General features: G+C 44.4%; 1 protein-coding gene across 3 annotated transcripts in view; it reads right to left on the bottom strand.

The window, feature by feature from the left end:
- TRANK1 (tetratricopeptide repeat and ankyrin repeat containing 1) overlaps nt 1-25,234 on the bottom strand; it is a 98,224-nt gene that overhangs the window by 26,875 nt on the left and 46,115 nt on the right. For all 3 annotated transcript variants that reach the window (XM_044383285.3, XM_044383286.3, XM_026496702.4), the window contains 7 exons: nt 23,252-23,422; nt 14,049-14,210; nt 12,080-12,334; nt 10,162-10,338; nt 6,818-9,733; nt 1,489-1,688; nt 1,041-1,178 (listed from right to left, as the gene is read on the bottom strand). In XM_044383285.3, coding sequence (XP_044239220.1) covers nt 1,041-1,178; nt 1,489-1,688; nt 6,818-9,733; nt 10,162-10,338; nt 12,080-12,334; nt 14,049-14,210; nt 23,252-23,422 — 4,019 coding nt within the window. The remainder of the gene's footprint in view (nt 1-1,040; nt 1,179-1,488; nt 1,689-6,817; nt 9,734-10,161; nt 10,339-12,079; nt 12,335-14,048; nt 14,211-23,251; nt 23,423-25,234) is intronic.

The raw sequence follows: 25,234 nt of genomic DNA, 5'->3' as shown, positions 1-25,234 counted from the left end.
TGGAGGATGAAGGGAAACAAAGCATTGAAAAAGGACTTTATAAACTGTGAAGTACCCATAGCAATAGTAGTCAGAGGTATTATCAAGGCAATCCTATTTTTTAAAAGACCAGAAAAAAAAATCAGGACTCCATTTAATAGTCAGTTCTGGGGCAGATTTTAAGGTGTCAAAGTTAACAGTGCTCCTACCGTAAGTATGAACAACAGCCCCTTCAAGCATGCACCATGTGCAGTGGGAAGTCTGCAATAGGGACCAGGACACAGCCAGCTAAGTGCCCAGAGGAAACCCCCCCAGCACAGGCAGCAGCCAGCCTGAGCCCCCACCGAAAGACAGTGGTGAAGAGAAACCAGTGGCTCGAGTTGGTGACTCTACCCATAATGTACTGAGCTTGGGAAAAAAGGCCATCCCAAGGACTCAGGAGCCAAGTCAAAGCAGTGGGCTGGCACGGAGGTCCTGGGGGTCGGTCCAGGGACTCTTTCACTGCCATGGTCTGCATGGGACGCAAGCAGTGGTGAAGCCATGCCAGAAGGGAGCTCCCAGGCAGGGCAGCTGTCCTCCTCCCCCACATTACCTGATCCAGTGGCCAGGAACCAAGCCTCATTTGTCTTCCCGGAGTTTTCTCTTTCTATGAACTGAACTTGCCCAGTTCTGTCCTCATAGGGTGGACACTGCTAACCTTGCTTTCATTTGTAAGGCTCTCCTTAGAGCTCACTCCAACTGGAGCATCCTTGGGAGTCAAGGATAACAGAGCTAGTGAACACTGGATGCTGGCACTCGGGTACCAGGCATTCAGAAGAAAGAGAGAGCAGGGCAGGGCACAGGAGAACCAGCCCATGACACACTGGGAAACCACCCACAGCCATTGACAAAACCCATATCCAAGCACACAAAGCCCCCACCAAATGGATGATGCTCCAGAACGGAAAGAGGTACCTGTGACAATCTCAATTCTACTCAGCTCCACGTTCTCTTTCCCAGAGTGGAAGTGTAGCTCATACATATTTGCATGCACAGCGTGAAAAGAATTCAGCACAACATACCTCAGAGTCAGTAAAAAAGTTGTAAAGGAGGACATCATCAAATTCTAAACCTTTTGCTTCATACACGGTTAGCACAAGTGCTAACCCCAGCTCTTCTGGAATCTTCTCCTTTGCCATTTCATTAGCTACAAGGATTACCTGGGGTTGGGGGGGAAGAGAAGAAGAAGGTAGGAAAGAGGAAAACATCAAATTCTACAAAGAGGGATCTGGTAAAGCTCAGTCCATTTCTGTGGGAGGCAGGTAACATCTTTAAAAAGAAGTGGCTGGCCTGGATTTGGTCAGCCAGGCTAGCTGACATATTAACAATTGCTCCCTCACCTAGATCTGAAATTTACGCACTCTGGTGGAGGAGCTATTGAACTCTACCCCATGGAATAATTCAGCCTCCCAAACCTTTTTTCAACCGCAAACTGCCTTTTTATTTCACAACATGCCATCCCAAGCTCACCTGGTGGGCTCCGAATTCAATAGGCTGGGTTTTCCTTTTGTTCCCTCGTAGCAAAATTGCCAAGTCGCTCACACTACAAGACTCCAGGACAGTTGGTTTGGGACCATCAAAGAGGCCAGAATCCCTGGGGAGGCGATCAAAAGATTCCGGGAAATAGAACTGAAGTAAATCCACCACCCCAGATGCCAGATTGAGGATTCCTGAGATAAAACAGAAAACACATGTCAGATATGGAGCAACACGACGACAACATGGCTGGGATTTTTTTGTGTGATTTGTGCTTTTTTTGATTTTTTTATTTTGACTTTGGTGTTTTTCCTTGAGAAGCAATATTGGCCCTGATAGTATGGGTAATTGCAAGTCAATTTCTATTTCCCACCAGATTATCACTTTGGCCCTGTGCTGTATTACTCTGGGTACAGGCAATGAAGGCAGAGATGCATTGCTAAGAAGGTTTTGTGGGATCTCATTCCTGACCTATACTCAGAGAAAATTACCTCATAAAGAAAAGTCAAGGCAGAAATATAATTTAAACAATGAAAGCTGTTAGAATGCTAATATAAGGGGCTGGCATAGATGGTAGGAAGCAAAAATTATTCGGACCCTCTCACTGGAGCTTGGAGTTGTAGAGACGTTGTCATGGTAACAGCAGGGCTGAATGTTAGCTGGGGGCAGCAACCAAGGCTTCTATCACCTTCCCACCAGGATTATACCCAGCCGAGAGGACTATCCTAAGAAAAATGGTAGAGCTGGAGAAAGGATTTTGCAAAGAGCTTTCTCCCTGGGTCCCATTGCTTATCTAAGCTCTGAGTCACGTTGCCAGTCGCACTGACTGAACACGACCACAATACAGGCATCTTCATAAAAGTATCCCATTTAATCGTCAGGACTGCCCAGTGACATAGACCAGATAATCCCACTTTTACAAACAGAGACTCCAAGGTTCAAGAAATTAGTAAAAACCTCCAAGTGACAGGATTTGAACCTGAACTGAGCAAGATCATCCTCGGTCTCTCTCCATGGTTCACTTTGTGCCTCGTGTCCTTTGCCTGACACCAGGTAAATACTATGTTCTTGGTAGAACACCATGAAATAGGCATACATGGTCCCCATTGCTGTTACCAAATAATAAGGAGAAATTTTACTTCCCAGTAGTAATATTATTAGATGTATACAGTTGGGAGCATAGCAGTGGATTCTGCTGTGGGAACTGCTGAATCTAAGCAAATCAGCTGCTACTGGGGTCCCCTCCTCTTCAAAAGCTAGCAAGGGCCAGAGATGTACATCAGTGGGAGAATCAGAAAAAGGCACAGAAGTGTCGATTACAGTGATAAACGGGAATTCACTAAAATGCCCTTCTAAAGAAACTAGATAAATAATTTTTAAATGACCCTACCCAAAGAATAAAAGATGGTTCCACCATAAAAAGGAATGAACTCTGACACATTCTACAATGTGGAGGAGCCTTGAAAACATTATGCTAATCACTTAGCCAGACACAAAAGGCCACATATTATATGATTCCTATTACATAAAATGTCCAGAATAGGCAAACCCATAGAGACAGAAAGTAGGTTAGTGGTTCCCAGAGGGGTGGGGTGAGGGGAAATGAGGAGTGACTGCTAATGGTATAGGGTTTCTTTCTGGCGTGATGAAAATGTTCTGGAATTAGGTAGTGGTAATGGTTGCACAACCTTGTGAATATATTAAAACCACTAAACTGCATATTTAAACAGGTGAATGTTATGCTATGTGAATCTCAATTTTAAAGAAGAGAAAAATAAGGGAAAATATTCACTAATAGTAAATAGTCACTACATAATCAATAAATACATGTGTGTGATAAAGAAAAAAGATCAAAAGGAAATGAAATAGAATGTTAGGAGGGAGTGGCCTTACAGGTAGCTTGTAACTTTTTTTTAACATTTTAGGCGTTTTATAAAGTCTCTAAAATCTAGTACATTTTGGGCTTTTTCTGGTTCTATACACAGAAACATATACACACAGCCTTCCCTCCATCCCAAGATGGGATTTATGTAGTCATTGTCCTAATGCGTTACCCTGCAAAAACATCAAAACTGCTCCCAGGAACAACTCCCTCTGCCATGCTCTATCTTGCCAGTCAGAAAGGCTGTTGGCCCCAGGCTAGTGGCACTGAACCAGGGGGTTAATCAGAATGAGCAGCTCATTCAACTACTCATGCCAGATCCTTCTACTGGATCCAACAACAGAAAAGGAGGTGCCATTGGAGCCACTTCCTGAAGACAGAAAGAGTGAGTTACGTGTCTCAGTCACCTGGCCGCGCACAGTGCCAGGCAGGGGAGGAGAGCTCAATAAACACCTCCTGAACAGATGAACAAGGGCCAGGCTCTATTTCCTACTAAGAGAATAAATCACTTTGTGCCGGCTCTTCCTACACAATCCAAGCCCCAGGTTTAAGACCACGGAAGAAGAAGAAGTTGAACAGCCAGATCCTGTGATTTTTTTTCAATGTGACATCAGTGAGGAATCCCAGAGCCCTGGAAAGCTGGGCTGAGTTGTGTGGTGCATGCTACACTCTAGGACGCCACCTGCCTTCTAATCATTTTCTGACTCCTTGGCTAAGCAAATCAGAATTTTAATCTAATTTCACAATGTGTGTGTGTGTGTATGAATGTGTGTGGTGTGTGTGTGTGGTGTGTGTGGGGGTGTGTGTGTGTGGTGTGTGTGGTGTGTATGTGTGTGTGTCTGTGGTGTGTGTATGTGTGGTGTGTATGTGTGTGTGTGTATGAATGTGTGTGGTGTGTGGGGGTGTGTGTGTGGTGTGTGTGTGTGTGTGTGGTGTGTGTGTGTGGTGTGTGTGTGTGGTGTGTGTGTGTGGGGTGTGTGTGGGGTGTGTGTGGGGTGTGTGTGGTGTGTGGTGTGTGTGTGTGGTGTGTGTGTGGTGTGGGGGGGTGTGGGGTGTGTGTGGTGTGTGTGTGTGGTGTGTGCTGTGTGTGGTGTGTGGTGTGTGTGTGTGTGTGTGTGTGGTGTGTGTGCGTGTGTGTGTGGTATGTATGTATTTTCTGTTTCCACCAAACTGTAGCCTACCTGAGCTGCATCTAGAAAAAGACCATCCATCAAAATTTACAATAAACATCAGACTTAAATGGTGAAATATTAAAAATATGCCCATTAACTTCAGAAATAACACACAGATGCCTGTTAAAGCTTCTGTTTAAGGTCCTAACCAATGAAATATAACAGGAAAAAAGGAATGATAAATATAGAAAAGAAGATAAAGACTGCCCTTACCTGCAGAAAAAAATGCCAAAATCTGAAAGTTAGAATGTTCAGCATGATTGTTAGGTTGACCAGATCAACATATAAAAACCAACAGTATTTCTCTATACCAGTAATAACTGATAGAAAATGTAAAAAAAAAAAACAAAAAAAGAGAGAGAGAATGAGAGAGAGAAAGAGGCAGCCATGATAGTAACAAAAAGTATAAGATCCCTAGGACAAGTCTAACAGCTGTGTGAAATGTCTGGGGAAAATTATAGACTAGTATGGAAGGCACTAAAAGAAGACCTGAATAGAGAAATACACCAAGGTCGTGGTTCAGAAATCCCAATGATGTAAAGATGTGAATTCTTCCCAAAAAGCAATAAACTCAATGAAATTCTGATCAAAATTACAAAGAGAGAATCTGATAACTATGGTAAGTGTGATATCATGCTAACTGCAAGAACATACAAATGAGACAAATCAGAGAAAACCGTGAACCCAAAAACAGAGTCCCAGATATATCAGAAAAGCAGCCTTACAAACCAGAAGCAAGGATGAGCCAAGCAGTGAATGGAATCAGCAGCACTGATTCTCCATACGGAAAAAAGTAAAATTAGATCAGAGAAGGTTTGGTTCAATAAAAACAATGTCACACCTCACACACATTTTAGATAGACTAAATTTAGTTACTTAAATTTACCCAAATTTAAATACCTGCCTACATATAAAAAGCAACATTTTAAACAATTAGAAAATTATTTAGAAGATAATATCTCGGTAACTCCAGATCAGAAAAATTTCTTACGACACAAAAGGGCAAGTCATAGTAGAAAACATTCATAAGTTAAAATTTAAAGGATCTTTCTACTAAAGAACACCATTATTTATATGCCATTTTACTGTAACAAAGTTAAAAAAAAAGCCCTGCAATTTTTATAATCAACAAAGGATGCGAAGGCAAAAATTTATAGAGAATTTTTAACAAATCAGTAAGAGAAACAACTCATTACAAAGGTAGGCAAGGGAGAACAGGCAATTCACAGAATACAGACACACATGAAAAGACACCACGTCTCAAGAAAATGGAGATTCAAACCATACCAGATGTCCTTTCACACCCATCCCAAGAGCAAAGCAAGGAGATATAACATAGATCCAGAGAGATTTGTTCAGGAAGGTTCACTAAAGGATTATATGTCACAGTGAAAAACTGCCAGGAGCCTAATGTCCACTACTGGGAAATGAGCAACAAACTATGGTACAGCCATAAAATGGAGTGCTAACACTAGTTAGAAATGCGGGATCCAGAGCTCCACATCATCAATATGGAGAAATTCCGAAATGTAACATGAAGCAAAAATACGAAGTGGCAGAAAGATATATGTGGCATGATCCCATTAAATAAAGTTTCTAAGCATGTAAAAGGATATTCTATATTGTTCACAGACACACACAGGACACAGAAGGTAAATGTGTGAGCATTTTATAAACCATAAAGGAAGGATTCTGGCATGGATGTTGTGTTATTCAAACCCTGCGTGCCTTGGTGTCCTTTGTAAAATGGGAAGGCTGCCTGCCTGGCAGGGTCCTTGTAAGGGTGAAGTACAGGTGGTCTATATCGGCTGCCTAGCATCACGCCTGGCACAGAGAAGGGGCACAACTAAAGTTAAAAGCACCCGAGTGCGTGCTATCTCCCACCACCCCCTAGCCCTCTTCTTTGGCTTCTCCTCGGGAGAAAAGCCGCTTTGGGAATTAATGACTTTGAAATTGGCATATTGCTTTATGTAGCACAAGAACGTGCTTCCGAAGTGCTTTACCAAAAGTTCGCAAGCAGTTTAAATGTTCCCCTGTAATGTTTTCATGTCGTGGCAATCTCCCTAAGATGTACTTTCCACTCAACCACAGCTTGAATTATCAACCTACGAGTGGGAAGCAGCAGAAACCATAAGACTTATTGTTCGTGAGTACATTTCCCAACAAACTCCAAGATACTCTCCTTACTTCAGCTACAAAAGCCTAATAAAACAGTGCAAGATGGCGCCCAAGCACCTCCCCTGCAGGCAAGCAGAAAGCGCAGACATACCTGAATGGGACCTGTAATTCTGGTACAGCTGGTGGATCTTCTTGGGCTTCCGGACGGCACACTGTTTGTCCACAGTGTTTCTGCTGGCGTAGTGGAACAGAGAACGCAGGTCACTGAAGCGGAAGGCCACGCCCTTCATGATGCTCTGGGCCGTGTCCCCCGTGAGGAACATGGCATTGGGGTCATTGATGCATTTCATCAGCAGCGTCAGCTCAGCTTGAGTGAAGTCCTGAATCTCATCGCCATAGAGTTCATGGATGGACCACGGGAGCACCTTGAGCTTCGACAGCCTCCGGGACAGGTTATATAGAACATCTTCTTCATCGAAATAACCTTTTTGAGACCTGATCTGCTGGTACAGGCAGAAAAGACTGTAGATCTCGCTCCGGTCTTCCTTGAAGTTGGGGGACCGCTTCCTCCCTAATTTCTTATATGCTTCTTCCGTGAGCCTCCCCTGGGGGCAGCTGAGGGCCTCAAAAGACCCCTTCAGAAAAGATTTTATTTCTTTCCAAATCAGTGCGGGGTTGTAGGAAGTTTTCCCTTTGATCATTTTGGGCCATATTTCATTGGTGAACACCTCAAATGTCACATACACCCGGGGGTCACTGTCACACATACGTGTTTCTGCAGCTTTATCCTCCTCGCCATTGTCTCCGTCTGCCTCAGCCTCCTCCTCATCCTCCTGCCAATTGGGAATGGTCAACTCTTCCTGCGTGGACCATCCCACGATGGATCTTTTCAAGCTGCCATCTTCATTTCTCAGAAAGAATGGTTTGGGCAGAGAAGCATCAAGCAAGAGGAGCAGCTGCTTGGAAGTGATGAACAGAGGAAAGTTCTCATCCCTTAAGTCCTGAAGTTTGTGGACATTGGGTTCCAGTGGTTTGTAGTGACTGGTGGCCTTGGTAGACTTGGAAAGCTCAATGAAATTCCTCTGCACCTCCTGGCACAGGACATGGTTCTTGGTCACAAAGATCTGATGTAAATGCTCCAGCTGGTGAGGATGCTCTGCGGTGCACACTTCTGCCACCTGGCCAGGCTCCCCCGGCTCCCCACTGGATACCCCTACACAGGCTTCACTATCCTGCTCCTCATCTATGCTGTCCACTGTTTCCACTTCCATGGAACCTTCTTCTTCCTCCTCCTCCTCTCCCTCCTCCTTATCTTCTTCCTCTGTACGTGGACCTTCCTTTCCAGGTTCCACTTCCAACCTTCTCTTCAACCACAGCTGCTTGGTTAGCAGCGGGCTTCCTGCCTGCTCAGCCTTCTCCCAGTATATGTGGAATTTCTTCCACAGCCTGTACAAGCAGCAAGTTGTCTTCCCAGTGCCACTCCTCCCAATGAGGATGATGGGCTCCAGCGGCTTGGGGTCGAGGTCGATCACAGCATACTCCAGCTCTCCCACCCTGAAGGGGTACTCCACCGTTGCTGTTGTGTCATTGAGGATGTTGGAAGCCATGCTGTTGCTGAAGCTGTGGAACTTCATGATGTTATACTCCGTCTCCACTGCGCTGGCCGGCGGGAAATACTCGGGATTCACATGCTCCTGGCTCTTCTTGGCCTCCGTGTCCTCCACGTAGAAGCGGGGTATGCGCTTTTGGACCTTCACATTGGCTGACACCTGGCCCTGGTGGATGCCCTTCAGCTTCTTCCTCAGGACACAGGACAGGCCCCGGTTGTAAGCATTACAGATGGCCCTGATGGAGTCCGACAGCTTGCAGTGGTCCAAGACGATGTCCCAGATCCGGATGATTTCCGTGTAGACCCGACCCGACTTCTCCGGGCAGTGCAGGTTCCGCTCCGTGGCGGCAATGATCTTCTCCGGGTTCTCGCTGCATCGAGGGGAGAAGTCAATGGCCAGCTCCCACAGCATTCGGGCCCCCTTGTCCAGCTTGGCCTCGAAGAGCTGGATGCTCCCCTTCAGGTGCTTCAGCCGCTTCTGCAGGCCCTGGGTCCACTCACCGTTCCCCAGCTGCTGGATAGCTAGGATGATTTTCTTCTTCATGACCTTCGTCATGACCTTACTGGACAGCTTTTTCAGCATTTCTGAAGTACACTCGATCTCCCACGTCATGTTCTCGAAGTCCTGGAGGCAGGCCTCGATCTCCTGTGTGTTCCAGCTGTCTGGATCATCGCTGCCCTCACTCCCTCTGTGGCTAGCAGGAATGAGCTGTGAGGCCCCAAGGCCTGCCTGAGCGCATCCACCCCCTGCCTCAAGGGCGCTGTGGTTGTTCCCACTAGAGTCAGAGCCTTGCACTCCCAGGGTTCGCTGGAGCTCATCCTTCTTTACTTCCGTACCAACGCCTGTCTCCAGAGGCTCAGAGTCCTGAGGACAGTCCCCTGGGAGGGACGTATCCAATTCAACCTGCTGAATTAAACCTGTAATGTCCTGTACCAGGCGGTCTCTCAGAGAGCAGGGCCTGACAGTTCCAGGCTCCTGCCTCATTGCCTGGGCATCCGGGAGAGTCTCCCAACTGTCAGGGACCATGGCTCCTTCGGGCAGGGTCCTGGCAGGGACACTGCATGGCAGTGACTTGGATGAACCCTGGGACTTGAGCTGAGACGTGTGACCAGGGGCAGTGGGCCTCGGGAGCTTCCCTGGATGGGCAGCAGAGTCCTGCCGGTTCCTCCGCCTGCTCTCCATCAGAGCCTTGTTCCAAGCCAAGAGCAGAGCATCGTTCTTCTTAATCCGGTGCCTCGCATCTTTGCCTTCTTTGTTCTTCAAGTTGAAGTTGATGTCAAACTTCACCAGCAGGTCTATCAGCTTCTTCATGCGCTTCAGCATGCCCTTCTGGAAGATGATGTGCATCAGTGTGTTCCCATTGCTGTCCTGGCTATTGGGGTTGAGGTAGAAAAATTCAGTGGGGTTGGACCAGAAGAGATCCAACAGGTGGCTGAGGAAGTTAAAACCGATGTCAGCTGAAAGACACAAACAAAATGCTGTGAGTGCTGAGCCGCTCTTCCCAGAGAACAGAGACCCCTGGATTTGGAGAGATGCCAGCCAGGGGCATCTCAGAACACCACACCTCCCCAAGCACTTGATAACCCAGTGATTGCAAACCAGGGACAATTTGCTCCCAAGAGATATCTGGCCATGTCTAGAGGACAGCCAACTTTGAAACTTAAGAATCCTCCTCAGTCAACCCATCCTGACCATTCACCATGATGGTTGCTCCTTCTCATCCAGTTGTGGGTGAGTGGCCAGGAGATAATCAGGGGGCCTGAACAAGAAGAGTCTTTTTTCAGATCATTGGTTTTCCCAATAGGAAAGACGAAAAAGCTCAGCATCAGTTCTAATATCCAGCCTCCTCTTCAAGGAAAAGACTACTTAAAAAATAAAGGCCTACCTTTGATGTCTAAAAAGATGTGGAGTGCTGCATGCAAAGGAGTATCACCTTCCGTGAGGGAGATACCGCGGGGGTCTGCACCCTTGGTCAAGAGTAGAAACGCCAGCTCGAAGTCCTCATGTTTCAGGCACATAACAAGCGGAGTCTCCTGGTTGTCATGGAGACCCTCGGGCAAGGCTGAGATGGCAGAGGAGAGGGGCACATCCCCGTGAGGGATGTACCCTGTGACAAGTGACCGCCTGGCTCACCTGAGGAGGAGGGGACTGCTTCTGCCGCGTACTCCAAGGGAAGAGCTGATACTGACCCAACTTCTGAGGCAAAGGCTTCCCAGAGCCCTCAGAGTGAAAACCCAACTTCTTCCAGTGTCCCATTCATGCGCATGCCTCTCCCCGATCTCCTGCTCCCCTTCATGTCCCCAGACCCCATCTTCAGCACTGGCTGGGAGTGGGGACAGGGCCTGTGATCAATGGAAACCCCGGTGCCTGCCTAACACCCTACCTGACACACAGTCAGTGACCAGGATATGAGCATGGCTTCCTACATCCTTTGCTTCTATGAAGCTTCGTCCTGAGGATGCCCATTGACCCTCAAATGGCATCTTCCCTGACACCTCTCCACCCCCAACATCAGCTTCCCTTTAGCTCAGTCGATGCCTCCCCTCTGCCCTGCAACCTCCCTGACCTGCACCCCTGCGATCCGCACACCCCCACATAGCAGCCCCGCATTCACTCTGTCCCTGGTCCCCAGCACCAGATTCCAGGGAGGCGTTTCTTAAGTGCTGGCTGACTCAGGGATAAAACAGTAAATCCATGACAGCCACAGCTTCCAGGCAGAGGTAGTAATATTCCACTCGAGGAATGGGTTTGAAGAAATAAACTATAGGAGGCATTCCATCTACCTCTTGGAACCTGTGGGAACAGCCAATGCCCAGAGGCTTTACATGGCCCTTTGAGAGTTAAGGACCAATAAAGGGCATTCCCTCTTAAACAGACGAGCAAGCAGAAAACCATACAGCCACAGTGCTCTTCCAAGAACCTGCATGCATGAGCTCATTTAACATTCAGAATATCCCTGAGAAAGAGGGACTGTTATCATTCCCATTTTATAAAGAAGGAGACGGAGGCAGAAATAGCATGCCCAAGGCCACACAACTAGTAGTGGCATTAGTGCGGGGGTGGGAAGTGGTAGCAGGAGGAGGTTGGTGTTTCCAACTCAGTTTTAAAATAAAACCAAGTCCAGGGCACCTGGGTGGCTCAGTCAGTTAAGCATCTGCCATCAGTTCAGTTCATGATCTCGCAATCCTGGGATCGAGCCCCACATTGGGCTCCCCCATGGGAGTCTGTTGCTTTTCCTTCTGCCCTTCCCTCCACTCATGCTCTCTCTCACATAAATAAATAAAATCTTTACACAATAAATTTAAAAAAAAATAAAACCCGATCCAGCAAGACACTGGCTCTCTCCAGACATACATCCAGCCAAGTGTGATTGGGCTGATTATAGTGGCAGATATTTCCACCCACCAATTATTTGGCTGTTTCTTTACAAATAAGCACCTCAATCGTAATCCGCTGACTAGAAAAGAATGCTGGAGAGTTTACAGGGACACACGCAGCATACTGAGTGCAGGGAAAAGTCCAGCTGGCAGTCGGGAGGAAAGGACCCGTGCACCACACCTGGGGCCAAGAGCCCCGAAAAGCCAACAGAGGTGACTAGAGTTCACAAAGACACAGAGCTCCTACAAAGCCAGCACCCACTGACAGGGCATTAACCTGGTCACTGTTGCAAAATAAGAATTTATGGAGGAAGAGAATGGGCCAGAATTTAAAGGCGTCTCCAAAGTCAAGTGAAGGACCCAGGACCAGCCATGGCCTAGCATCCCAAGGAACAAGTCTCCAGTGCTCATCATGGGCATTCTCACCTCCACTGTCGATGAGGCAGCCCAGGAGCTGCATCCTCCGAGGGTCCCAGGTGCTGAGGCGGGGGATGACAGTGCAGAGGTCAAGGTCTGAGAAGTTGCAGCCCTTGATGAGGCAGTCTCCCAGTGGTGGCTCCCCACTTACTTTGCGGGTCAGCAACAGAAGCACTTCCGGCCATTTCTGTTTCTCCAGTAAAAACTTGATGAAGGTGTTGGCGCAGTCACGGTTAATGTCACAGACCAAGTCAGGAGGGATTTCTTTCAAAAATAAGAATATACCACACTCCCAAAAAGTTTCATATGATTCCTGTCCCCATATACCACCCAACACGTTTAGGCGTAATTAACAAGAATTATCGGTCAGTGTTTTTAACCCCTGGGGAAAATATAAGCAAGTAATTACTTTGGGCACCTATTCAACCACTCGTAAACGTCAGTATAAGCACCGACCATGTGACCTTCTTGGGAAGGTTAGAAATTCTTTAACGAGAATAGAGCCTGGCCCAAGAGGAGAGCGGAATTGTCTGTGTCATGGAAGAATACGTGAGTCAGGGCATTCTACTGAGATCAGAAGGGCAAGAGCCGGGCTTAAGTTTTGCATAATATTAAAAGTGTGTTCTGCTTAAGGAGCACTGAAATACAGGGAGACACTATAGAATAATTAAAAAGTTAAGAGTTGTCAGGTAGCAGAGAGAGGATGGTTTAATCCTCAATTCTTAAGTTCATATCATGATATACTAAGTATTTCCATCTGCTATCTAATGTATGGAGACAGGATAATGGTTATCCCAGTTCATGATGCTGGTATATCCTATGGATGGAAAACTTCTGAAGGAGGTCCTCAGTAAGCAAATTGCCAGATTTAGCAAATAAAAATATAGGATGCCAGTTAAATTTGAATTTCAGGTAAACAACAAATTAAATTTTAGTATAGTTCCTGCAATATCTGGGACATACTTAAACTATATTCACTGTTTATTCAAAGTTATAATTCAACCAGCATTCTATAATTTGTTGGGCAACCCTATTAGTAAGAAAGCAGGAAGGAAGAGAAGGGAAGAAATCAAGAGTTAACCTAAATAAGAGCAATTTAATTTGTATTTGCTAGTTTTTGCTTCCCACCATACTCTAGGATTTCTAACATGAATATTCATTTTAATACTTAATATGTAATTTGAAAATAAGAAAAATAGTTCTGTGTGCAGGACCCTGGACTAAGTGCTCCACACTCATCATCGCAGCAGATTAGTACCCTCGCTAATGCAGGAGTGAAGGAACTGAAGCTTAAGAAGTTAAACAATTGACCCAAGGTCACAGAGGCGCTAAGTGGTAGAATTAAGATGAAAATGTAAAACTCCAAGCCTTAAACACTATGATCTGCTGCATCTCCTGAAGAGCATTTTTATTCCACTGGCCACCCCTTCCCACATTTTCTGGAAAATTAAGAAATCTCAGCCCTTTGAATGGTCCGAGTGAATGTGTTACAGCCCATACTGACTGCCAGTTTAAAAAATACTAAATTTCACCTCCTTAGGGTTTCTAGAATCTTCCCTAATTATTATCTAAAATGTGTCATCTGAAGTTCTTTTCTAGAACTTTCCTGATTTCTTCATAGTGAAAAAGAATTAACATTCAATTCTATAATAACTTTATATACCAATATTAGCCAATACCTATGGAAGAGAGAACTATCCAGGGTATTTAAAAAGGGATTGTATATGCAACAGTAATTCTAGCAGGATACATGAAAACCCAGACACAGAGACTGACGCTGGCAATGGGCTTTAGGGACTAACGTTCCGGGTGGATGATTTGGACTTTCCACTGAGTAATGTTCTGTGCTGTTTGAATGTTTCACACACAGCTCATCACTTTTATTTTTTTTGTAATTAATTGTTTTAAAGATATTAGAAAAGAGTTCTAACAGGCATCAATAATCTTTGGCGCAATTGAACGTTGTGAGGAAAGTTACCTTGCAGAGAAGAAAGGAGACGCAAGAACCTCTGAACTACTTCTTGCTTCAGTAAGTTTTTATGCAGTAGCTGGTTTCCTGAGTTCATGTACTTCACCAGCTGCTCAGAGGCCTTCCGGAAAATGTCGGTCTCACTAACAGATCCATCCCCATTGTTCAGTCCTGCAAAACAAGCAGGTGATGCTTCTGAATACAGAGATCACAGCTGTGGGAGATTGCCAAAATTACCCTAGTTCTCCATCCCTCCGTGGACGCCCTTGCTTTGCCCGGTGACTCTGGGTCTCCTTCCATCGAGAGGTGGAGCCTATTCCCTGCCCGACCCTGGATTCCGGCCTGGCTTCCGGACCTGGTATGACCAATAGAATGCAGTTGTGTGATTTTTGTCCTGGTTCTAAGGTGCGGCCTCAGGAGGCCTGGCTTAGTTCTATTCACTCTCTTGAGACCCTGCCCTCTGCCATGTGGACAGGTCCAGTCTCGACTTTGAGGGGACAAAAGACTGCATAGAACAAAGAGAAATCAGTGCCGTTGTCCAAACTGAAGGTCCATAGATGTGAAAGAGCCTGGCCAAGATCAGCAAGACAACAGTTGCCGGGAGGAATTCAGTTAAAGCTATGAGAACAGCCCAGCCTAAACAGCTGGCCTGCAGGATCACAATCGAAATAAATGCTTATTGTTAAAGCAACTAAATTTTGGGAGCAGTCTGTTAGGCAGCAATAGATGAGTGATGTAAGAGTTGAAGGAAGTGGGGCGCCTGGGTGGTACAGCGGTGAAGCGTCTGCCTTCGGCTCAGGGTGTGATCCCGGCGTTATGGGATCGAGCCCCACATCAGGCTCCTCTGCTATGAGCCTGCTTCTTCCTCTCCCACTCCTCCTGCTTGAGTTCCCTCTCTCGCTGGCTGTCTCTATCTCTGTCAACTAAATAAATCAAATCTTTAAAAAAAAAAAAAAAGAGTTGAAGGAAGTGATAGCAAGAGAAGGGCTTAGCAGCACAGAACATCCAACCACATGCCAGCCACCCATGCGTCTCACTGGCCAGCAGAAAAACCCGAGAGGAAGGAGCCACCTCTCTGGCCAAAGAAGGGAAAACAATATCCCCTTGGTTGAGTTTATTTGAGAAAGTAGTCATGATTAGAAAACTCCCCCTGACATAACGTTGAAATGGGAAAATGTTTTATTTGGTATCCGGTGATACACTCAAAAAGCAATGTTGCTCAAAATAGAATCTTACTGAGCACGTGGGGGAGCAAAACTGGAAGTGTGTTTTCACACCCAAAGAAAAGGCCCCGGACCACAGCATTAGGTGCTGTCACGTTGTGCAGAGATGAACAAATGTTCAATGTCATGTTCTAACAGAGTAGGAACACTTTGTAAGAGATGGACTATTTGAAAACGAGAAAAAAATGAAAAGCATCCTATCATCATCAGGTTTCCCAACAGCAGGCCCTGAGTCAAGGATTTGTGTGCAAGTAGTTCACCAAGGACGCGACAGGTGGGGGAAAGGGGGAAGCAGATTAGGAGTCAGGGAGGAAGCCAGGTGGCCTTGCCTGATCCTACGGGGGAGCTCTGGAGCGAGTACACCTCACAGCTGTCCCAATCCTAGGCCAGGGAGACGGGCTTTCAAATTCTCACCTCGATCTATCACTGGCTACAGGCTGCCCTGGGAGGATGTACGTTCTCAGGCACTTGTAGTTTGAAGGACCCAAGCAAAACTGGCTCCATATGCTGTTCTCCTTGAGAGGAAGCCTTAGGTGCTGGCTTTCCAAAGTGAAGGCACCCCCATGTCGGGGAGCACAGCAACGGTGAAAGGGATCTAGGGGATCCACGCAGAGCTCCAACATTATCTGCTGTGCCTTCTGGTACACATCTGGATCACCTTTCAACTAGTCAAGTCCAAACACCAGAGACACACACACACCAACTTCGGGGGCAAATGCTCGTTGCCCTCTACTCAAGAGACCTTTAGGTGCCAGAGAGAAGCAAGACCCACTTTAGCACTGTCCTCCAGAGAAAAAGAAATGGAAACCACTTAGCAAAGGAAGACCTACATCACCTCAGCTGGAAACCTGGAAAATATGTATGTGCTCTGACAGTGACCTGGCCCTCCCATCTTCCTCCTAAAATACCTATGAACACACAGAAATGGTGAAAACTCACAGTACAGAGAAATAGGACCCTTGGAAAAGGAGCAACTTCCTTCATTATCATGTGTTACTTGTCCCCCAGCCTCATGCCATTAAATTCTTTTCTTACTTGTCCCTCAGCCTCATGCCATTAAAATCTTTTCTAGAATATCATTCTTCCACTAGGGAAATTAGTATAAAAAGTCACTTGACACTGAACAGAAACAGATTAAGATTTAGATTAAGCTGGCCAATACAGACAATTAGATGCAGTTGTATAATTAAATGCATGGTTATCGGGTTCAGAATAGTTAAGCAATGGGTCAGAGAAAGTTCCACATTTGTCAGGAAAGAAACCAGAGACTATCAACAATGTTAAATGCATAAAAGGAAAGGTGCTGGTGATGGTACCCCTGGGTAGACGTGGTTGACTTATTTATTACTCTGAATTTGTGTTTTTTTCCTAAATTTTCTATAAGTTTAGTAGGAGACAAAAGAAACATCAGAATATAAAGTCGCTTGTGTATTATAATCACAGATTGCTTTTTAAAAGATGATTATGTAAATGCTAAACAACACCAACAAAAAGACTGGATAAAATATACAAAAGTATAATTACAATAAATTTTTGTTTTTTACATAAACCTATGTTTTTATAAATTTTCTACATTGATATTTAATATATATAAGCAGATTTGAAATTAAAAATTTCAAAAATTAAGGGGTGCCTGGGTGGCTCAGTCGTTAAGCGTCTGCCTTCGGCTCAGGGCATGATCCCAGGGTTCTGGGATCGAGCCCTGCATCGGGCTCCTCCGCTGGGAGCCTGCTTCTTCCTCTCCCACTCCCCTGCTGTGTTCCCTCTCTCGCTGGCTGTATCTCTCTGTCAAATAAATAAATAAAATCTTTTAAAAAAAATTTTCAAAAATTAAAAAAGAGATCTTCTGAAGTTGCAATAGTGCTCAGAAGTACTAGAAAATAGAAATAAATCATTTCAAAAAGAGATTTTGCTCTTGCCTGAAATTTTTTTTTTTAAGACTTTATTCATTTATTCGACAGGATAGAGACAGCCAGCGAGAGAGGGAACACAAGCAGGGGGAGTGGGAGAGGAAGAAGCAGGCTCATAGCGGAGGAGCCTGATGTGGGGCTCGATCCCATAACGCCGGGATCATGCCCTGAGCCAAAGGCAGATGCTTAACTGCTGTGCCACCCAGGCGCCCCTGAAATTTTTCTTTCAAGCTAAAAAGGCAAAACTGGGGTGGGGGAGGCAGGCGAGTTTATAGAGAACTCATACTTTAATGTTTTCCTTTCCTATATTTTGTAATTCTTTTTAAAGAAAACATTGTTTTTATAATAAGGAAAAAGTATCATGAACATCCTTTAGGTCGATTCCAGATGCCTGCATTTACTGAAAACAGGGCACCATCTTGGTGCTGAGGGATGGTAAAATGACGAACCAGGGCCTCTGAGTCCCAGGCTCCCCCTGTGGGGAAAATCGACACAGAGAGAAGGTTCCAGTGTCCGAATGCTGTGTCTGAGGTGCCTGCCTGAGCACAGAGCAGAAAGCAGCTGGCTTCCACTGGAGCAGCAGAGAGAAGGCCTAGAGGCCTGGAATGGTTCTCCCTCGAGTGAATCAGAGATTACAAACCCTGGGGAGAAGGAACGCTCCAATCCTGTTCTTGGTCCTAGAAGAAAGAAGTAACAGCGGCCAAAGAGGTGGACGTGCTGCCACCTAGTGGTGGCTGGGAGAAGCAGGTAAAAGCAGTTAGGAGTTTCACTTTCCACCGCGGTTAACTGCGGTCAACCTCAGTCCAGAAGCAGATGATCCTCCTTACGACGAATCGTCGGAAAGTCAGTAGTAGGGGTGCCTGGGTAGCTCAGTAGGTTAAGCATCTATCTGACTCTTGGTTTCGGCTCAGGTCATGATCTCAGGGTTGTGGGATCAAGTTCTACACCGTGCTCCACACTCAGCAAGTAATCTGCTTGAGATTCTCTCTCCCTCTTCCTCTGCCCCTTTGCCCCTCCTTCCATGCTCTCTCTCTCTAAAATAACAAATAAATAAATCTTTAAAAAAAAAAAAAGGTCAGTAGTAGCCTAATGCTCTAATGCTCACAGCACCTACGTCATTCTCATTTCACCTGATCAGGCAGGCATTTTATCATCCCGTATCATCACAAGAAGGGTGAGTACAGTACAGTCAGGTGTTCTGAGAGAGAGAGACAACATTCACGTAACTTTATTACTGTAGATTGTTATAATCGTTCTATTTTATTGTGAGTTATTGTTGTTAATCTCCCACTGGCATAATTTATAAATCAAACCTTACGGGATATATGTATAGGAAAAAGCAGTACATGCAGGGTTCAGCACTACCCATGGTTTCAGGCATCCACTGGGAGGCTTGGAAGTATCCCCTGCAGATAAGGGGGGACTGCTATAAACAATCCTGACTGCTTAGGAGTAAGGCCTTGCTCCTGCAAGTGGCCTCTGGCTTCCCCTGGTACTTTGTAAGAACTACAGAATCTCAGGTCCTGCCCTGAACCTGCTAAATCAAACTCTGCATTTTCACAGGCTCCCAAATGGTTCCCGTTAACATCGGGAAGCTCTGGCTTAGAGAACAGCAGAAATCTTCAGCAAGACCCTTTATTTCTCACCTCAGTGCAAAAGCCACCCTCTCCAAAGTCATTGTCACCTTAATCATCAAAATGTTGCACAGCAGTGCTCAAGATGAGCCAAGGGTGAGAGCATCTTTTATCCTAGTCTTTAAGTTAAAATGCTGTTCGTCTGCATACAAAAAGCTAGCATCCTGTTGGTGCTTTACCTGGAGCCACAGATGTAAAAAACCAAATCATTAAGTCTGTGGACTCAGGTCACAAGCAAGTGTACCCAAGTCCCCAGCAGCAGCTCTTCCCAAAGATAGTGTGCTTCCATCAGGCCCACCATTAGGGTGGGGAGGGATTTAAGTCCATAAAATCTTCATTTTTATGACTGGAGATCTACCTTTCTGCCCATGGCCCCAGGCCCTCCCTTTGCCTGTCTTCTCAATTACTACACCGGTTAAAGAGGCCATGAGGGGGCTAAAGTCTAAAACTACATTATCCACTACAGTGGCCACTAACTTAATGATGTATTTAGACGAATTAAATAAAATTAGAATTTCAATTCTTCTGTTGCATGTGTCACACACATTCAAGTGCTCAAAAGCCATAGGTGACCAGAGGCCAGCCTATGAGACAGAGCAGATATAGAACATTTACATCAGTACCGGAAATTATATTGCATGGTCCTCATCTACAAAGATTCCCCAGTCCCATCTCAGGTTTTAAAGTTTGTACCACTGGCAAAATCTTAGAAACAAAATGTATGTGTACAACTCTATAAGGACATATGGATGCACAAAGTAACCATGATATTCAGGACAGATGTCATATTCCCATACTGACTTCTACAAGGGCTCCACTGCAAGGAGCCTTTGGGAAGTACGCTACCGGAAGACTCCAACTCCCTAGCCCTTTCTGATAACTGGTCATCCCTTTCTGATAACTGGTCATCCTCCACTTGTCCGGTTTTTATCAGTTTCTTTTGCTTTTTTTGACTCCGTGCTTCCCTATAGTCTTTCAATATTCTTCTAGCATGACAAGGAAAAATTCATGGTCGATGGTCTGGAAAACTCAAAATTAATCAAATATACAATAAGCTTACCAAGGAGTACTGGGGACTGGGGGCTTCGCTGCAACCACTGTCATCACAAACTACCCAGTGAGCCAAAGGCAGGCTTGGAACGAGACACATTCCTCTTGAATGTGCTTTTCTTCCTAAGCAAGCATAACTGAATTCTAATAAGTAAAAAGGGAACCAGCTGCTTTTCTATTGAGTCTCTTCTCCTGGTTCTAAATCTGGGCCACAAATTTAGTTGGTGAAGGCAGAGAAAGAGGAAAGAAGAGAGAGACCCTGTCTCAGAAACTGAGCTGTTTTTAGGATTAGCAGATATTCAAAGATTGTATTACGCTCCCCCAGAAAAAAAAACTGAAAAAGATCAAAACTTTAAAAACTAAACAGAAACACATGACCTATGCTAAAGCCTATAACACTAGATATACCATACACACGTGCGTATACAGTATTCTAAGGATTAAGGTTAGAATTAATTGCAAACAAAAAAATTAAATGTAAGCGAAAACCTGCAAACAAATCAGCCATTTTCTACCATTCACTGGTGGTCCTTTTTCGTTGTTACACTAAAATCTGAAAATTCATTGGTAAAAAAATCTGTTCAGTTAGTTTCAATTTCTCAAACAGTAGAACCCATCCTGAAGCTGAGATTACAGGCATAAACTCTCAGAAAGCACTTCATAGTGACTTATTAATTATACTACCTCACAGAAGAAATCACAAGTCCTTAACACCGGGTCTTTTAAAAACTAAATATATGTCACAGCTTTTTAAAAAATCCATGAAAGGGGCGCCTGGGTGGCACAGCGGTTAAGCGTCTGCCTTCGGCTCAGGGCGTGATCCCGGCGTTATGGGATCGAGCCCCACATCAGGCTCCTCTGCTATGAGCCTGCTTCTTCCTCTCCCACTCCCCCTGCTTGTGTTCCCTCTCTCACTGGCTGTCTCTCTCTCTGTCAAATAAATAAATAAAATCTTTAAAAAATAATAATAATAATAAATAAAAATAAAAAATCCATGAAAAACAGAGAAGTCTGCAAATACACTTCTTTCCCCTCATTCCAGTGATCTCACGGAAATAACAGACGATATTTTTTTTTAAAAGAAACTATATTTAGTTTTTATTTGGTAAGTCTTCTGAAGAAACATGGATTTTGAACTAATGTAGAATTATTTTATGATTATAATATTACAATTTCAGAAGTTATTCACAGATTTTGAAGAATAAAAGATACACTCTTAGATTATTTTGGTTTTTTGGGGGTGTTTTTTAATTTTATAATAATTTTTATTATGTTGCGTTAGTCACCATACAGTACACAGACAATATTTTAAATAAGTAAATGAAAAGGAAAACATAGATGGGGCAATGAGGGGGGCAGGGACATTAAATGAAAAGCAGCTTCTCCCCCTTGTGAAACTTTGCTGACCCTGGCAGTTGGGATGACCCCCACCTGTCCAGCTGCCTCCCACTCCAGCACATACACCCAACGCGCTGCCTTCAACTCGCCACCTACTTACCCACTCCGGGGGCGGGGGAGTGTGTCTGGGGAAACGCATCCAAATATCTTCAGTAAACACACTAACCGTCTATTACGTATTAATCAGTTCAGTCCTTCATTCATGCACCCAAACCATCCGCAGATCAGAAAATAATTAAAGAAAAGCAACAGCACAAAAGAGAAACAAGAAAATGAATCTACTCGCCCCAAAAGAAGCAAATGATTCAGAGAAGAGAGGAGGACCTTCTTTTAGAAAAAAAAAAAATACTCAGTATTCTTAAATGCCATTCAAGAAGAAGTGGCAGATATAAAACAAGAAAAAGCTGCCATAGATTAGAAAAAATCAGAGAACAAGAGTTCTTAGAAATTAAAACCGAATTCCCAAATTAAAAAATGCAATGGACAAGCTGAATTACAAAAGGAAAAGCTATAGACCAAGTTAAACGTCTGGGAAGAAAAAGTACCTAGAGAACAGTAGGGAAAAGTAGAGAGACATGTTATAAATTCAGGAAGCTCAGCTATTTAATATTTACAATAAAGAGACATCGGAAGGGGAAAAAAACGATAGAAGATAAATTTCCTGAGCTAAATAAGTTAGATTGAGAGGGGCCAACAAGAGTCAATCGAGAATGTATAAAGACCCACACCTAGAAACTTCCCAGGGACATTTCAAAGCTGGAAAGACAGAGAAAATCCTAGAAGGGAAAATAAATGAGACAGACATCAGACTTCTAATCAGTAGCAAATGGAGGTTAGAATACAATGATACAATTTCCTCAAAGTTGTGAGGAACGAGGTTTAACAGCATATTTCATAAATCTAAGATGCCGTGCATTGTCCAACACATCAGAAACGGCGCATAGACCTGACCTGTCACCGATGGTGAAACACATTCTAATTTTAAAGATGTTAAAATGTGGGGAGAAATTGCAATCAATGAAATACAATGTCTATATTCAAAAATACAATGCCTATATTCAACCACTATAAGGACAACATAAAGACATTATCAAAAACTCCAAAAGTCCATGCATTCTCTAGGAAAAACTTACTTGAGTAGGTATGCTAACAGATCAAGAAAGAAATCTAAACAGACAATATGAGCCACAAAGTCATATGTGAGTGCAAGGGACTGAAGTCTGAATAAAAAGTCTAAATAAGGACCAAACAGTATATACGTGTACATATATATATATATACACATACGGTTCATTAAACTGAGATGCTTACATGGTCTCACATTGAAAGAGCAAAGTTTTCAGGATGTCTGGTGGTTCTTTTCTATGGGTTCTGCTATGCTACCAGTTGCAGAACGTAATTTACATAACCATTTACATAATCATACTACCACCATGTAAATGCCACTTACCGGTTTTTCATTTCTACAATTCATCTATGGATGAAACCCAGAACACTTAAGAGCTTAGGAACAGAATGCAAACAACACAAATGACATTACTGGGCAAAATTCAACAACTGGAGCTAACTTGTATTTCATTCTCAACAGCAGCCAGTCAGTAGATGCTGTCCCAAACTGATAAACCATATCTATTGCAGAGATATGAACATATTTTAAATTGTTGGTTGTATTTGCTCCTGAGGAGTAGGCTTGATTTTTGTTAGCCCCTGTTCTGTATGACTTTTTTCCTTTTTTCACTGTGTGCATGCATGGGGGGGAAAAAATCACCCAAACTGCCCCAAGGTGGACCTGGCAAAGTTATAGGGATGTCATAGATACTATCTTTTAAAGAAGAGTTGTCTCTGTCTTTCAAAAAAAAGCAAACAAGTTTTCCGAAGACTGGGGTCTCACTTCCATCTTCATATATGAAAAAAAGTATAAACTGGTTTGTATCTAATGTCACAGGACGCGTTTTACCACCCCCCTTCAAAAAAAGTTACTTCACTAGAAGCTGTACCTGATAGGTCCTTAGAACACGCGGCCAGCTTTGCCAAGTGACTGTTGATTTTCTCAATGGCTTTGAAGTTCTTATTCCTCTTCAGGACATCCATGGCAGACCGGGACTGTCGATCCAGCAGGGTAGGGTCTGCCCCAAAGCGCAAGAGCATCTGCACATCCTCTGTCTGTCCTAGAGCGGGCCAAAAGGAGAGAGGGGGGCTGTCATGGTTCCTTCCATAAGGCGACGTCCCCATGAGTGCTCTTCCTTCCAGTTCCCTGCCCAAGCAGCCTGGGGCAAGGGGACCTGTGTCCCTCTGATCATAGAATCTAAACTGCTGGCCTTGGGCAATCCACCCAACTCCCCGAAGCAAGGAGTCCTGTGTGGAGTGGGTAGGACAATAGCTTTGAAGAGGTTCAGAAGTGAGCTCCTCTCTACCTTTCTCCCCTCTCCCTGGCAACAAGCAAGGAGAGGGGGAATCTGGTTACTAGGCAACAGTTACAGCTGTAAGGATAACAGCAAGCTGTGACTTCAGATTTCTTTATTCCCTTGAGAGGAAACAGAATATTCTTCCAGAAAAAAAAAGAAGAAGAAGAAGAAGAAGCCTGTCTGGCAATGGGAGAAGAAAGTGGCAATTGCTTTTGCATCAGGGTCTTTTTATTGTCACTGTTTCCAGTCTCCCAGCCCCAACCCTCTGGCTGCCGGCTCCATTTGCTGCTTTGACATATCTATTTGCCAAGCATCAATGTGTCTCTGTGATCACAGATGCAACAGTTTTCCCAATGAAACAGGTATATCTCTGGGGGTACAAAGAATGATGTGGGCATAGAGAGTTCAGCAAAGCAATGCCTGATCCCCAACTTCCATACCCATACTTTCCTAAAATCCATCACCTGGACAAGGCACCTGTACTCCAGGTATCGTCCCATTCACAGTGCTCTTCTTTCCCATCTCCCCAGTCACAACTGCCCTTCTCCCATTTACCAAAATGAGACAAAATTAAAAAGTCAAACTTTTTACCCATGGAGTATCTCACTGAGGCAGGCAGAATTCTAAGACAGTCCCCAAGATTCCCAACCCCTGGTGCACACACACCTTCTCCCCCAGTTACTCAATCAAATACGAATCTAAATGTGATGAGACTTTGCAAATGTAGTCAAGGTCCCAAAGCAGTTGACCTTAAGATAGGGTGATTACCCTGACCTAATCACATGAACCATAAAGGTCAAAGGTCTACAGGTCAGGAAGACGGCAAAAATTTAAATAGGAGAGGGAATTGATGCATAAAAAAGTCTCCCTTGCTGGCTTTGAAAAGAGAAGGGGCCACATGACAAGGAATGCGAGTGCCCTGTAGAAGCTGAGAGCAGCCTCCAGCTGACAAGCAGCAAGGAAACAAGGACCTCATTCCTACAACCAGAGGAAACTAGATTCTGCCACAACCACATGAACTTGAAAGAAGGCCCACAACTTCACATGAGAACATGGCTTCTGTCAGTACCTTGATTCCTCAATTTCATAAAAACCATCTATGAAAAGCCTACAGCAAATATCATTCTCAATGGGGAAAAGCTGGAAGCCTTTCCCTTAAGATCAGGAATACGACAAGGATGCCCACTCTCGCCGTTATTATTCAACATAGTACTAGAAGTCCTTGCAACAGCAATCAGACAACAAAAAGGGAAAAAAAGGTATCCAAATTGGCAAAGAAGAAGTCAAACTGTCTCTCTTTGCAGATGACATGATACGCTATATGGAAAACCCAAAAGAATCCACTCCCAAACTATTAGAAGTTATAGAGCAATTCAGTAATGTGGCGGGATACAAAATCAATGCTCAGAAATCAGTTGCATTTCTATACACGAGCAATGAGACTGAAGAAAGAGAAATTAGGGAATCCATTCCATTTACAATAGCACCAAAAATCATACATTATCTCGGAATTAACTTAACCAGAGACGTAAAGGATCTATATTCTAGAAACTACAAATCACTCTTGAAAGACAT

The sequence above is a fragment of the Ursus arctos genome, unplaced genomic scaffold (assembly GCF_023065955.2).
Source record: "Ursus arctos isolate Adak ecotype North America unplaced genomic scaffold, UrsArc2.0 scaffold_20, whole genome shotgun sequence".
NCBI lineage: Eukaryota > Metazoa > Chordata > Mammalia > Carnivora > Ursidae > Ursus > Ursus arctos.
Note: the sequence above shows the minus strand (reverse complement) of the source record. Positions and strands in the feature narration are given on the sequence as shown.